The sequence below is a fragment of the Rattus rattus genome, chromosome 2 (assembly GCF_011064425.1).
Source record: "Rattus rattus isolate New Zealand chromosome 2, Rrattus_CSIRO_v1, whole genome shotgun sequence".
In the NCBI taxonomy this organism is placed as follows: domain Eukaryota; kingdom Metazoa; phylum Chordata; class Mammalia; order Rodentia; family Muridae; genus Rattus; species Rattus rattus.
The window spans coordinates 2,920,309-2,935,160 of record NC_046155.1 but is presented as its reverse complement, the minus strand read 5'-3'; the positions used below and the strand labels follow the sequence as shown (position 1 = coordinate 2,935,160).

The window sequence follows — 14,852 nt, the reverse complement described above, 5'->3', positions numbered from 1 at the left end:
CTGTCTCCTGGTCCTTAGTTCAGAATGACCAATATGACACCCAGTTGTCACTCAGTGTCTTGGCTACTTAGACACAGAGTGAGGCTAAGTGCAAAGCTCCTTGGAGAAAGTTTGCAAAGCACAGCTGTTCTGCAGAACTCGGGAGCAAAGTGAAGGGTCCTGTGACTTCAGGAGCTCCAGCTTGCTTGGGTGTTTTCTGAAGGCTGTGAGGGGCTTCCAGTCCCGTAGTCTGGCCTTTGAGAATAGGAATCTGTGGCCCAAGTCCAACAGCTCAGGGATGCCAAGTCCTCGACAGCTGTGGTTGAGTGGAGGGAATGCCAGGTCTGAAGGGTACTTACCCCCTTGGCTATACCCATGGCTAAACTTTGGGAGCTGGATCTGTCTCTGCTGTGCTGCACCCAGCCAGACTCAGGAGGCTTAGCTTACAATGGCTGTCCCAATGTCCCTTAACCCATTAACTCTTTAGATATTTCTCTAGCCTAGGGGTCCATGATCCACCACCTGGGAGTGGTATTGTATTTTTTGCTTGCTTTTTGTTATAAACAGCCAGCTTTACTGTATGTTAAGTATTCTGGGTAAAATGTCACCTGGGCTTTTCTCCCTCCCCCTCCCCTCTGCTTAGCAGGCCCTTACCATATCCAAGAGGCATTTGGAATGATTCAGTTGTTACTTGGCTCTAAAGCACAGGCTCTCAACCTGTGGGTTTGACCCTTTCACAGGGGTCGCAAATCCGATATCCCACATATCAGATAAGCACATTATGATTCATAGCAGCAATGAAAATAATTTTATGGTTGGGGATCACCGTAACCCAAGGAACTGCATTTCGTTTTCGCATTTCAAGACAAGATTTCTCTGTGGCTCTGGCTGTCCTGGAACTCATTCCGTAGATTAGGCTGGCCTTGATATCTGCCTGCCTCTGCCTCCTGAGTGCTGGGATTAAAGGTGTGGCTACCACTGCCCAGTGTGAGGAACTGTATCAAAGAATATTAGGAAGGTTGAGAACCACTGCTCTAAAGGTATCTGAAAAGATGGGTCAGCTCTGGAGGGCTGGGGGGGCTCTTGGCATGAGGTGAGTGGGTCCGGTTTTGGGCTACTTCTGGAAGGGAGGCGGGTGTGTGATGTCTGCCTCACCCAGGTCCTTTTCCTCAGATGTGAACGTAGACCAACCCGATGAGAAGTCCATCATCACCTATGTGGCCACTTACTACCACTACTTCTCTAAGATGAAGGCCCTGGCTGTGGAAGGCAAAAGGATTGGCAAGGTACTCTCCCTGTGAGACAGCGGCATAGGGCCAGAGGAGGCCTGGTGTAGGGCTTACTCCTAAAATGGGACTGGGCAGAGCCATCGCCCTGGGTGAGTTACCCACCTGCCTGGCTCCTGTCCCACAGGTCCTGGACCATGCCATGGAGGCAGAACACCTGGTAGAGAAATATGAGTCCCTGGCCTCTGAACTGCTGCAGTGGATCGAGCAAACGATTGTGACCCTCAATGACCGACAGCTGGCCAACTCCCTGAGTGGCGTCCAGAACCAGCTGCAGTCTTTCAATTCCTACCGCACGGTGGAGAAGCCACCCAAGTAGGTGTCCCCTGGGCCCCACCCTGCCAGAGCATGCCTGCCCAGAGCTGTGCTCACTTGAGAGAAAGCCTAAATGAGGGCGGCTTTTTGGGAGGGACACTTGGTAGCGCAGAAGTGCAGCCAAGGCTTAAGTTTCCCACCTCTCAAAGTGCTGGAAGCATCCAGACAGCACGCTTGTTCCAAAACACATTTTCTAATGACTAGCCATTTTCCAAAAGCATGCCATGGAAGAGTGATTGCCGTGGCGTGTCGAGTCAGTGAAACCCATCAGATAAAGATTACTGGTTGTGAGCCAGCCGCTGTGGCTGCACCTGCGAATTCCAGCACTTGGGAGTCTGAGGCAGGAAGATTTTGCTGTGAGTTCTGAGGCCAGCCATAGTGAGTTCTGCAGAGGGGTTGGAGATGAGGGTGGGGGATATAGACAGACAGACAGACGACAGACATATAGACAAGCTGGGGCCATGCAACAGTGTAGTGTCAGTGTAGGAATAGACAGGACTGGACCTGATAGGCAAGTCAGCAGCTAGTAGTATATGGTGTGGCTGACAGCGTGAGCACCACAAAGATAATTAAATAATTGTTTCTTCATGTATAAGATGGCTGTTAGCAATGCTATATAGTACAGGCAAGGGTGTGCGTGAGTGTGTGTGCGTGCCTGTGCGTGTGCGTTTGCGTGTGCATTTGCATGTGTGTGTCTTTTGCCTGGAAAATACTCCGGGGCGTTCAGCAAAGATGAAATCTCAAGGGCACTCTAACATGACCTTTGTAATGTAGGAAAAATAAGTCATGTTCACGAAGCAACCAACAGAAGATAGTAGCCCCCAAATGACATGAAAAGGTTGCCACAGTCGAAGAAGTAGGCTGCAGAGTTCTTCACAAGCCACAGCCAAGTTATAAGAATCCGAGTTTAAAGTGCCTGAGTTCAAATCCTGGCTCTGCCACCCTACTGTTGTGAGGTGGAGAACTTGTAGAGCTTGTTTGTCTTTGGTTTCCTCCTCTGGAAAACAGAGGAGAGAACGGAGACCGTGATGGGAAGTTACCATGTGCAAAGTGCTGAGAAGGGGCGAGAGCTAAGGCCCTGGTCACGGCCACTCTGTTGGTCACTGAGCTCTGGTTACTGTAGCTCCCTGTAGTGCTTGCATGGAAACAACAGCCACCGTTTCCATAGAGCTTTTGGCTACTTTAAAATGATGTTCCTGCTGAGCTTGGAGTTGAGGCTTATGGTCCAGACTACGCAGAAAGCTGAGACAGGAGGGTCACAAGCTCAAGTTCAAAACCAACCTGGGTAACTTAGTGAGACCTTTGATGAGACGGAAAGTTCCCTTAAAGAGGTGCAGATGTACTCAGTGGTAGAGCATTTGCTTAGCATGCATGAGGCCCTGACCTGTAGTTAGTGAGTGAGTAAGTAAGTGGATGGATGGATGGATGGATGGATGGATGGATGGATGGATGGATGGACAGACAGATATATAATGTTCTTAAGCCAAGCATAGTGATGCTAACCTAAACCTAAACCTCTAAAGGTTGAGGCAGGGGGATTATGAGTTGAAGGCTAGCCTGGGCTACCTAGCAAGACCTCTGTCCCCAAAAGAAAGAGAAGCAAAGTGCGGGTGGGACACAATTTTAATCCCAGCTCTCAGAGGGAAGCAGATTTATGAGATCAGGGTCAGCTCGGTCTACATAGTTCCAAAAACAAAAACAAAAAAGAAGTCTGTCCTTTTGGCTTACCTGCTAGTGTTTGGTTTTTTTCGCTTTCACACGAAAAGCTTGTGTTGCCTCCTTGAGAAGAAAAGCAGCATGGATATTCTGTGCCATAGAGTTGAGGCTTCGGGTCCCCTGCAGTCTTTGCCTCTGATCCCTCTGATCTCAACTCGACTTCTTCTGCAGGTTCACAGAGAAAGGGAACTTGGAGGTGTTGCTCTTCACCATCCAGAGTAAGCTGCGGGCCAACAACCAGAAAGTCTACACACCACGCGAAGGCCGGCTCATCTCGGACATCAACAAGGTCCATGCCTCCCTTAATTTAACATCCACAGATGGCCATGTTTGGCTTGTGTACTTCTCATGCCTCTCGTGACCCGGGGCCTTCTTGACCTCCACCAAGCCCTGCCCCGCTGCCCACACGCCCATACCTGACTCTGCTATCCTCTCCTATGATTGTGGTCTCTTTCCCCTCACTCTCCATACAGAGCCACGACATAAATCAGGCTTTTGTTCAACATGCCCCGTTTCACTGTCTCTACCTCTGTCTTTCACAAACAGAACTGTAAAACCAAAGCAGGGAAACTAAGGTTTGCCCACAGAGTCCAACCTCTGTAGACAAATCAGACATTTTCCATAGATGACCTCATACCTTGTCCAGAAGCAAACAGTTATTATGTGGCTTCACAATGCGCCCGGAACCTCTCCCTTTTCAGGCACAGGTGCCTCGGCGAGGACATTTCGTGGATCTGCTAGACCCAGCTTCTGTGACACTGAACTGGGTCCAGCAGGTCTATGTTTCTATAGCATAGCCTTCTGACCTCTATCCCGGTCCCATTGTACTAATCCAATTTGTACCTCACAGGCCTGGGAGCGGCTAGAGAAAGCCGAACATGAGCGAGAGCTGGCCCTGCGCACGGAGCTGATCCGCCAGGAGAAGCTGGAGCAATTGGCTGCTCGCTTCGACCGCAAGGCCGCCATGCGGGAGACCTGGCTCAGTGAGAACCAGCGCCTTGTCTCCCAGGTAGGACTCATGTTTCAGACACACCCAGGCTGGTAGAGAGAGAGACAGGACCAGGGAAGGGTTCCTGCAGAGTGGCAAGAGGATAAAACAGTTCCATGCAGGAAACCCAGGATCTGTGGGCCCAAGGCTTGCCCAGGAGAAAAGAGAGCGAGGCAGGATGAGGAGATAGAGAGGGGACAGAGAGCCACTACTTAAAGTTGGCTCTGGCAGTCAGTGTGCTCTGGGGAATAGACAGAGCAAGCAGAGGCCCTGTCCCTTGGCTCTCAATGCTCCCCTCCCCTCCTCTGTCACAGGACAACTTTGGCCTGGAGCTGGCAGCAGTGGAGGCAGCAGTGCGGAAGCATGAAGCCATTGAGACAGACATTGTGGCCTACAGCGGCCGGGTGCAAGCGGTGGACGCCGTAGCCGCAGAACTGGCCGCTGAGCACTACCATGACATTAAGCGCATTGCGGCGCGGCAGAACAACGTGGCCCGGCTCTGGGATTTCTTACGAGAGATGGTGGCCGCCCGCCGTGAGCGGCTCCTTCTCAACCTGGAGCTGCAGAAGGTGTTTCAGGACCTGCTCTACCTCATGGACTGGATGGCAGAGATGAAGGTAGCAGTGGCTGACTCAGCTGGGCAGGGTCCTGGGGTGTGGCTGTCTACCTCACCCACTCAGCCCCTCCTCATAGCATGCACTACTGTCCCTATGGGACTCCCAGCCTAAGGGACAAAGGGTCTGCTAAAAACAACCACATAGCAGGGACTTCTAAGGCAGGTGGTTGGGCAAGGCCTTTCTGAGCAAAGAAGGCCTTTTGAACTGAGGCAAGGAGCCAGCCCAGAGAGCTCTGATGAGAGCAGGTCCTGGTCAGAAGGAATAATGAGGTGAAGGCCCTGGGTTGTGCAAGTGGGGGCATGTGGGGACGGTAAAAGGTAGAACAGGAGCTATAAAGGGGAGGAATGGCTGACTCCACTAGAATCCCACAGGCTTGGTCAAGGAATTTGGATTTTACTGAAGTGTTTAAAGGGTTTCGTTTCAAAGAAAGGGAGAGGTGTTATTCTAGCTCCTGTTCTAAAAAGGCCCCTTGGGCTACTGTGTGCAGAAGGTCTGTGGGCAGCAGGAGTGGGAGTAGAGAAACAGACTTCCATCTTCCAGGGGAGAGGTGGGCTCGAGGGTGGGTCCGGGAGACAACACGGAAGGGTGCTGGAATAGTGACAGTAGTGGGCATCTATGACGCTGGAGCTGAGCTGAGTCACAATAAAGATTCCCAAGCGGGCTTCATGAGAAAACTTCCATGGGAGGGCGACTGAGGATAAAGGACCAAGTGTGAGAACAGAATGAGGAGTGTGTGCGCGCGCACGTGTGTGTGTGTGTGTGTGTGTGTGTGTGCGCGCGCGCTAGTGCCTGTGTGTGTATGAGAGTGTGTGTGTGTGCGTGTGTGTGTATGTGTGTATGTTTGTATGAGAGTGTGTGCGCGCGCGTGCCTGTGTATGAGAGTGTGTGTGTGTGTGCACGCGCGCACGTGTGTATGTGTGTATGAGAGTGTGTGTGTGCATGCGTGCCTGTGTGTGTATGAGAGTGTGTGTGTGTGTGCGTGTGTGTGTATGTGTGTATGTGTGTGTGTATGAGAGTGTGTGTGTGTGCGTGTGTGTGTATGTGTGTATGTGTGTATGAGAGTGTGTGTGCGCGCGCGTGCCTGTGTGTGTATGAGAGTGTGTGTGTGTGCACGCGCGCACGTGTGTATGAGAGTGTGTGTGTGCGTATGTGTGCGTATGTGTGCGCGAGTGCGTGCATGCAGGCTCACAAGAATGCTCAGTGTAACGTGGAGCCATCCAGAGAGGGAAGGACGGTGCAGTGAGGTGGCGCTGGCAGGCGCTGGCAGTTCTCAGATGGGCACTGCATGCCGTGTGCGTCTCGCAGGGCCGGCTGCAGTCTCAGGACCTGGGCAAGCATCTGGCTGGAGTGGAAGACCTACTGCAACTACACGAACTGGTGGAGGCGGACATCGCAGTTCAGGCTGAGAGGGTGCGAGCGGTCAGCGCCTCTGCCCTGCGCTTCTGCGACCCCGGGAAAGGTGAAAATGGGCTGAGGGAGGCTGGGCCCGGAAGGACTAGGAAACAGGGAAGATAGGCTTGTCGCTTGGGAAAACTTGGGGGGCAGGATCACTGATGGGTAGATAACAGTGATGGCTAGCTCCTGAAGGGAGACCTACCACAGTGAGCTGGGGTGAGTCATGACAAGGCCCGGTGGGTAGCAACTAAAACCCTGGACCTCTGGCTTTTCTTTCTTTTCAGAGTATAGACCATGTGACCCACAGCTAGTGTCAGAGAGGGTAGCCACTCTGGAGCAGAGCTATGAGGCCCTGTGCGAGTTGGCAGCAACTCGAAGGGCCCGACTGGAAGAGTCCCGTCGTCTCTGGAGGTTCCTCTGGGAAGTGGGTGAGGCCGAGGCCTGGGTTCGGGAGCAGCAGCACCTCCTGGCCTCAGCTGAGACAGGCCGGGACCTGACTGGTGTCCTCCGCCTGCTCAACAAGCACACAGCCCTACGGGGTGAGATGAGTGGCCGCCTGGGGCCCCTGAAGCTCACCCTGGAACAAGGTCAGCAGTTAGTTGCCGAGGGCCACCCTGGAGCTAACCAAGCCTCAACCCGTGCAGCAGAGCTCCAGGCCCAGTGGGAGCGACTAGAAGCCCTGGCCGAGGAGCGAGCCCAGCGGCTAGCACAGGCTGCCAGCCTCTACCAGTTCCAGGCAGATGCCAATGACATGGAGGCCTGGTTGGTGGACGCACTACGCCTGGTATCTAGCCCTGAGGTAGGGCACGATGAGTTCTCCACGCAGGCCCTGGCCAGGCAGCACAGGGCCCTTGAGGAGGAGATCCGAGCCCACCGGCCTACACTGGATGCCTTGAGGGAGCAGGCTGCAGCCCTGCCACCTGCACTGAGCCACACACCTGAGGTACAGGGCAGGGTGCCCACTCTGGAGCAGCACTATGAGGAGCTGCAGGCCCGGGCAGGTGAGCGTGCACGAGCCCTGGAAGCAGCCCTGGCGTTCTATACCATGCTCAGCGAGGCCGGGGCTTGTGGGCTCTGGGTAGAGGAGAAGGAGCAGTGGCTCAACGGGCTGGCCCTACCTGAGCGCCTGGAGGACCTGGAGGTGGTCCAACAGAGGTAAGATCCATTGTTTTCTCTGAGGTGTATCACATGTGAGCTGGGGACCTGGTACAGGGATACAAGTACCATTGTCAACTGCCTGCTACATTTCTCTGCGTCTTAACTGCTCTAAGTCATAAGTATTATCTCTTTAGAAGGTCCTGTTGTTTCTCTTTTAGTTTTCGTCTGTATGTATTTTTTTTAGAAGTACTTCCATGTGTGTGAGTGTTTTGCCTGTATGTATGTTTGTGTACTACCTGTGCCTGGTGCCTGCAGAGGTCAGAAGAGAGCATTAGAGCCTCTGAAACTGGGTACTGGGAACCAAACCTATGTCCTCTACAAGAGCAGCCAGTGCTCTTAACCAGTGGGTCATCTCCCTTGCTCTTGCTTTTAGAATAGCGAGCCAAGGTCTTGCGCTATAACTTAGGCTTGGTGAATGTGTAACAATCGTCTTAGCTTCCTGAGTACTGTGATTACCGACGTGTGCCACCATGCCCAACTATTTCAAGTTTTAATGAAAATGTTGAGCATACTCAAAAATAGAGAACATGTCACAACAAATCCGTGTCTCCATCCCCCAGACTCCATTGTTATCAATTTATTGCTCTCCTTGATTGATTGATTCCTCTTTTAAAAAAGCAAGTCTCTAATACGATTCCTCAAGACGGCCCCTTTAAGAAAGATGAGGAAGCATCCTTACATAGTCTAATAATACATTTTAATTCTGTGCAGACTTAAAATAGCTACGTATTTGGAAGCTGGGTATAGAGTATGCCTATGTTGCCAGCATCCAAGAGGCCATGGCAGCATTTATTAAGTCTTAGCCCATTCTGAGCTGTGTAGTGGATATATGGTGAGACCCTGACTTAAAAGAACAAGCTAGAGAGAGAGAGAGAGAGAGAGAGAGAGGCTCAGAGGGATGGCTCAGCAGTTAAGAGCACGTACTGCTTTTCCTGAGTTTCATCCCAACACCCATGTCAGGTTTTGAAATCAGTTCTAGGGGCTCTGACACCATCTCCTCCTGTTTCTGCTGGTGCGTGCGTGTGCACACACACACACACACACACACACACACACACACACACACACACACACACACACACACACACACACACATAGAACGGCAGACACATAAAAATAAAAACAGCTGTATCCAAAGAACAGTGAACCTTGCGGTCTTTTCTTCCTTTTTTTCTTTGAGAAAGGGTCTCACTGTGGCTCTGGCTGTCCTGAAGTTTGCACAGTAGGCTGGGCTGCTCTTGAACTTACACAGACTCACCTTCCTCTACCTCTCCAGTGTTTGCATTAAAGGCACGTGCTGCCATGTCCGGCTTAAGGGGCATTTTTATTGAACTTCAGTACCGTTACCACATAAAACAAAATCAGTAACCGCTAGATATCACCCACTGTCGATCTATAATCAGATTTCCTGGCAGTTTTTGAAATATAAGGTTTTATTGTTGTTGTTGTTTTGTTTTTAGATTTTAAGATCTATTACAACGTGAACCCGACAAACTAACCCTTGGACTGCCTGGGGTGGCTTTTTGTTTTGTTTTGTAAAAAGTTTGATCGGAGCAGAGACACCTCCCTCACTGATGGGTCATTGTGGCTGTGTTCATCCCGCTAGCAGAGGCGAGGACTTGTGGCTCCCACTGTGACCGTAGAGCCAAGTATTGACTCACCTGGCCCTTTACAGAAACGACAGGTGTCCGCTCCCAAAGAAATCGTATTTCACATCTTTATGCTTAGACATTTGCTTTTTTGTTGTCTTTTTGCTCCTAGTAGCAGAATGGGGTGTGGGTAGGTAGTTAGGTAAGAGCTCCAAAAAGAACACTGAGGTTCTGGTGAAGGCTGGAGGGACACCCCCCATCCCCATGCCACAGTTGAAGTTGACTGCATAGGTATTCCTGGCTTTGGACCTTCAGTGTATTTTGAGCAACCCTACCGTGGATAGTTTTCCTCCTCATTTTGAGAGAGTTGGGGACTGACTCACAGGTACTGTGACCCAGGGAGGTTACCTGGGTGCCTTGCTGTGCCGCATCATTCAGGGCCTACTCTTCCCTTGCTTCAGGTTTGAGACCTTAGAGCCCGAAATGAACGCCCTGGCCGCACGGGTTACTGCTGTCAATGACATAGCTGAGCAGTTGCTGAAGGCCAGTCCACCAGGCAAGGACCGCATCATTGGCACCCAGGAGCAGCTCAACCAAAGGTGGGCTTGAGGTGGGGGGCAGCCCCAGGGACTGATTAAGAAAACAAAAGGCATTTACTTACTAGGTAGTGTAGATGGCATTTAGAGGAAGAATGTGGCAGAGCCTAGAAGGGGACTGAAGATGAGGCAAGAAACCTGACTGGAATACGCTGGGAGAAAAGAAGTTATAAAGGAATAAATAAAAGTGGTCAGGGGAGTCCTCAGAGGCTGGGAACTATCAGAAAAAGGAAGCGAGGAGCAGGGCTCAGTAACCCCTTGTGAAAGTAGAAGCAGGAGCTGTATGTAAAGAAGAACGGTAGGGAGAGGTTTCCAAGTACCAGTCAGGTCAAGAAGGCCGAGCCCTTCCACATGTGGACCTTCCCCTACTTACAGGTGGCAGCAGTTCAGGTCCCTGGCAGATGGCAAAAAGGCAGCTCTGACATCAGCCCTGAGCATCCAGAATTACCACCTAGAGTGCACAGAGACCCAGGCCTGGATGAGAGAAAAGACCAAGGTCATTGAGTCTACCCAGGGCCTAGGCAATGATCTAGCTGGTGTGCTGGCCCTGCAGCGGAAGCTGGCAGGCACTGAGAGAGATCTGGAAGCCATCTCTGCTCGGGTGGGTGAGCTGACCCAAGAGGCAAATGCCTTGGCTGCTGGGCACCCAGCCCAAGCCCCTGCCATCAACACCCGGCTTGGAGAGGTTCAAACTGGATGGGAGGATCTTCGGGCAACCATGAGGCGGAGAGAAGAGTCCCTGGGTGAGGCTCGACGGCTGCAAGATTTCCTGCGCAGCTTGGATGACTTCCAGGCCTGGCTAGGCCGCACACAGACTGCTGTAGCCTCTGAGGAAGGACCAGCCACCCTTCCCGAGGCAGAAGCCCTCTTAGCCCAGCATGCAGCTCTGCGGGGAGAGGTGGAGAGAGCCCAGAGCGAGTACAGCCGCCTCAGGACCTTGGGCGAGGAGGTGACCAGAGACCAGGCTGATCCCCAATGCCTCTTCCTCAGACAGAGGCTGGAAGCCCTTGGAACCGGCTGGGAGGAGCTGGGTCGCATGTGGGAGAGCCGGCAAGGCCGCTTGGCCCAGGCCCATGGCTTCCAGGGGTTTTTGAGAGATGCTCGCCAGGCTGAGGGAGTTCTCAGCAGCCAGGTAAGAGCCCAGAAAACAGTCCCAACTAGAGAAGAGGAAAATGGGGATCAGGGGAAAGGACAAAACAAAGTGGCAGAAGGGGCGGGCAGGACTAGGTGAGTGGAATAATTGAGCAAACGAAATAGGCAGGAAGAATATATCAGAAATAAGTTCTAGTAACAGATTTATGTGTTACTAAAATAAAGTGGTTCTCAACTTAATACTACAACCCGTTAGTACAGTTTTTCATGTTGCAGTGACCCCCCTAACCATAAAATTATTTTGTTGCTACCTCATAACTATAATTTTGCTACTGTTACGAGTTGTAACGTAAATATCTGATAGTGCAAGATATCTGATATGTGGCCCACTGTTGGAAACTGCTGTGTTATTAGAATATGATAATCCTTCCACAATCTGCATGTAAACTGACAATGAAAGGCCAGGCTAGTCCTTTAAATAGTAAATAAGTCACTATCTACAAACGGGGGGCTTCAGAGGGGTAGAATCTGCGCGCTGTGAGACGTGAGCTTGCCGCACTCTCTTCCACCAGGAATATGTTCTGTCTCACACGGAGATGCCAGGGACACTGCAGGCGGCGGATGCAGCCATTAAAAAGCTGGAAGACTTCATGAGCACTATGGACGCCAATGGAGAGCGCATCCGTGGACTCCTGGAGGCTGGCCGTCAGCTGGTGTCCAAGGGCAATATCCATGCTGAGAAGATCCAAGAGAAGGCAGACTCCATCGAGAAGAGGTGTGGTGAGGATGGGGACCGGAGGAGCAGCTTAGAGCAAGATGGTTGATAGAGCTTATCCGTGTGTGGGTGAACTGATAGGTGGCAGAGAGTTGACGGCAGAGGAGAAAACAGGAAAATCAGAGTAGTTGTAGAGGCTTGGCCAGGATCCACAAGAGTCTTGTCACATCAAGGCAAATTGGAGCTTAGTAGGGTGGCAGGCCTGGAAATCAGATTCCTTGGGTGTCTTTGGGGACCCCCAAGAGGCAGTATTCGCATAGGAGGAAGACTGGGCTTCTAGGTAAGTTAGGGGTATGGTTTCATCCTGGGCCGCCATTCATTACAGGCACAGAAAGAACCAGGAGGCCGTGCAGCAGCTTCTAGGCCGCCTTCGGGACAACCGAGAGCAGCAGCACTTCTTGCAAGACTGTCAGGAGGTGAGGCTCAGTTCCCTAGTACCCCTGTGGCATTTCCTTGCCATTCATCCCTTACGCAGAGAAGACTTTCATGGCTTCTTCTGGTATCTTCTGCATCTCCTGGACCGTCCGCCCCACCACCCCTTTTCTCTAAAAGATGTCCTCCTTCATTTTTCCCTCATGCTTGTACCAGCTGAAACTCTGGATTGACGAGAAGATGCTGACAGCTCAGGACGTGTCGTATGATGAGGCACGCAACCTGCACACCAAGTGGCAAAAACACCAGGCATTCATGGCCGAGCTGGCAGCCAACAAGGACTGGCTGGACAAAGTGGACAAGGTAACTAGTGTGGCCAGCGCCACATGATGTTTGTGCCTTTGGGGGTGCTTCTGGGCAGATCCTGGGCAAAGTATAGACCGAGGGGCCCAACTCCAGGACATGCTCTTTCCAGAGGCTCCCATTGCCAAGATGGGGAGTTATGCCCCGAGGATGAAGTTTTGTCAGACAGAACTTCAAGAAGAGAAGGTAGACTAGAGAATTTGTTGAGGCTTGGCTTTGAGGTCAACACCACAGCCCTCCTCACCTGGTGTCTGCAAGCATTTGTCAAGGGCTGATAGGAAATGCTTCAGGCTCTGTAGGCCATATAACTTGTGTTCCAGCTCCTTATCTTGCTGTCACAACACTTGTGCTGTCATAGAGACCAATGAACATGGGTGTCCTCCAATAAAACTTTATTTATAAAAACAGATGGGGGCAGGGCAGATTTTTGTCCCATCTGCCATGGTTTGACAACCCTTGTTTTTTAATCTTGTCCTTCCTAGGACTTTGTCTCCTGCACAGCTCTGTCTCATTTGCTGGGGACAAGTAATTATTACTTCCACTCAGCAAATATTCCTAGAGATGGTAATGTGAGCTAGTGTGTTGCTAGGTGGTTCATGGCATATCAGAAGACGTTTTCCTTCCCTCGGTAGTACCTGGGAAGAGGAGAGCAGTTTGCAGTGTTTGCATCCGCTCAGGAGATACATATGTAGTGTCACATATGCAAATCGCTGAAAGGGAAAGGGTGTGACGCTACCACTGGATCAGACTAAAAGGAAAAGCACTGTAGCTGGGATGTGTATACAGACGGCTAAGTCACATCCAGAGCGGGAGGCTAGTCTGGTGGCAGAGGCCTGTAATACTAGCTATGGGGAAGTTGATGTGGGAGGATCCCAAGTTCAGTGCCATCCTGGACAATTTAGTGAGACTGTGTCAAAATGAAAAGTTAAAAGGGGGTTGTGGCTTTGCCTAGCATATATACGGTCCTTTGTTCAATGCCCAGGATTGCAAAACTAAGCAAAAAGATCCAGAGTAGAACACACTGGGTGCCAAAGTCAGAGTTCCCAAGGCCTGGGCACTGAGCAGAGATGGCGGAATGCACTGGTGCCATCCCTGGGAGGGAAGGGGATATGAGTAAGCAGAAATAGTAGGTTCTAGGTGAAGAGCGATGATGAGCAGAAAATCAGAAGTGTGAGGAGGACCGGGAGCAAGGAGGAAGTCAGCCTGCTGGGAGCACAGAGTATGACACAGCTCCTGGAAGCAAAGGTAGGGAAAGTGTCCTGAGCAAGATCAGGAAAAGCGTGAGCCACTATGCGAGGAGCGTGCTAACGGCTCCGAAGCCACACAGGACAGGCCAGCCTTTGATCCTCCTCATCCAGCAGTCATTTAAAGGGCCTGGAAGCATCTGAGTTCATCATCTCAGAAGCAGACTCTGACACCATCTCAGAGCAGCCCAACTGCAGGAGAGGTGACCCCACAAAACACCAGGAAGGGGAGTGGGTAGATGAGACTGAAGAGAGAGGAGCCCAGACAGGCTTTGTTAGGGTAGAGGTGTAGCTCAGTATAGAACATGTGCTCGGCATGTGTGAGGCCCAGGTTCGATCCCCGGGATGGGGAGAGGAGGAGATAGAAGTAACATCGTGCCAGGCTTTGCAGCAGGCTGTTGGGGTGCAGAGCTACTGCGGCACCCTGAGAGACTACAGACCCTGAAGTGGTATTACCCCACCCAAAGTGCAAAGTTGCCGAGTATTCATCCACCGTCCCTGTCTGCCATTGGTCGAGGGTACTTCTGACTCACCGTGCATGCTTCCTGCACTGCCATAGAAACAAGTCTTCAAGCTGAGAGGTTTAGTGCAAGTGAGAAGGCATGAATTAAGAAACATGACAGCAGATAGTTGAAGTCCGTGTGCAGCACAATACTAGAAGGTTCCAAATGGCTTTAATTCTTTTTTTATTGAGACAGGATCTTGCTGTGTGGACCAGGCTGGCATTAAACTCATAGCAACCTTCCTGTCTCAGCTTCCCAAGTGTGAAATTTCAGGCATGAGCCACCAGGCCCAGCTGCAGTGACTTCCTAAGGGAAAGTCAAGTTGGATTGAGTGGAGTGTGGTCAAGAGTGAAGAGCAGTATGGGAGGCTTGCAAAACCTCTGGGAAAGTCTATTGATGAGCCTGCCTCACACAGGACATTAGAACTACCTGGCACATTTCATACTGCTCAGATCCTGGGCCTGTGGTCAGCCTGCAACCTTCAGTGGAGTCTGCCTTTGGCACTTAGACCTCCTTTGTCTTGTCACTCAGGAAGGGCGGGAGCTGACTCTTGAAAAGCCAGAACTCAAAGTCCTAGTGTCGGAGAAGCTGGAGGACCTGCACAGGCGCTGGGATGAACTGGAGACCACCACCCAAGCCAAGGCCCGCAGTCTTTTTGATGCTAACCGGGCAGAGCTATTTGCCCAAAGCTGTTCTGCCCTGGAGAGCTGGCTGGAGAGCCTGCAGGCCCAGCTGCACTCAGATGACTATGGCAAGGACCTCACCAGTGTCAACATTCTGCTAAAGAAGCAACAGGTATGCAAGGGACCTTTGGGGAGGGTGAACAGCCAGACAATGGAAGAGGGTGCCTAGCTTTTAGACTTC

At 51.6% G+C, this 14,852-nt stretch overlaps 1 protein-coding gene across 1 annotated transcript in view; it reads left to right on the top strand.

The window, feature by feature from the left end:
* Window positions 1-14,852, top strand: part of Sptbn2 (spectrin beta, non-erythrocytic 2) — a 33,854-nt gene that overhangs the window by 9,110 nt on the left and 9,892 nt on the right. Inside the window, 13 exon segments of the mRNA XM_032891221.1 lie at window positions 1,153-1,265; window positions 1,393-1,580; window positions 3,468-3,585; window positions 4,147-4,305; window positions 4,599-4,901; window positions 6,207-6,360; window positions 6,581-7,451; window positions 9,505-9,642; window positions 10,015-10,771; window positions 11,304-11,506; window positions 11,832-11,922; window positions 12,095-12,241; window positions 14,520-14,783. Coding sequence (XP_032747112.1) covers window positions 1,153-1,265; window positions 1,393-1,580; window positions 3,468-3,585; window positions 4,147-4,305; window positions 4,599-4,901; window positions 6,207-6,360; window positions 6,581-7,451; window positions 9,505-9,642; window positions 10,015-10,771; window positions 11,304-11,506; window positions 11,832-11,922; window positions 12,095-12,241; window positions 14,520-14,783 — 3,506 coding nt within the window.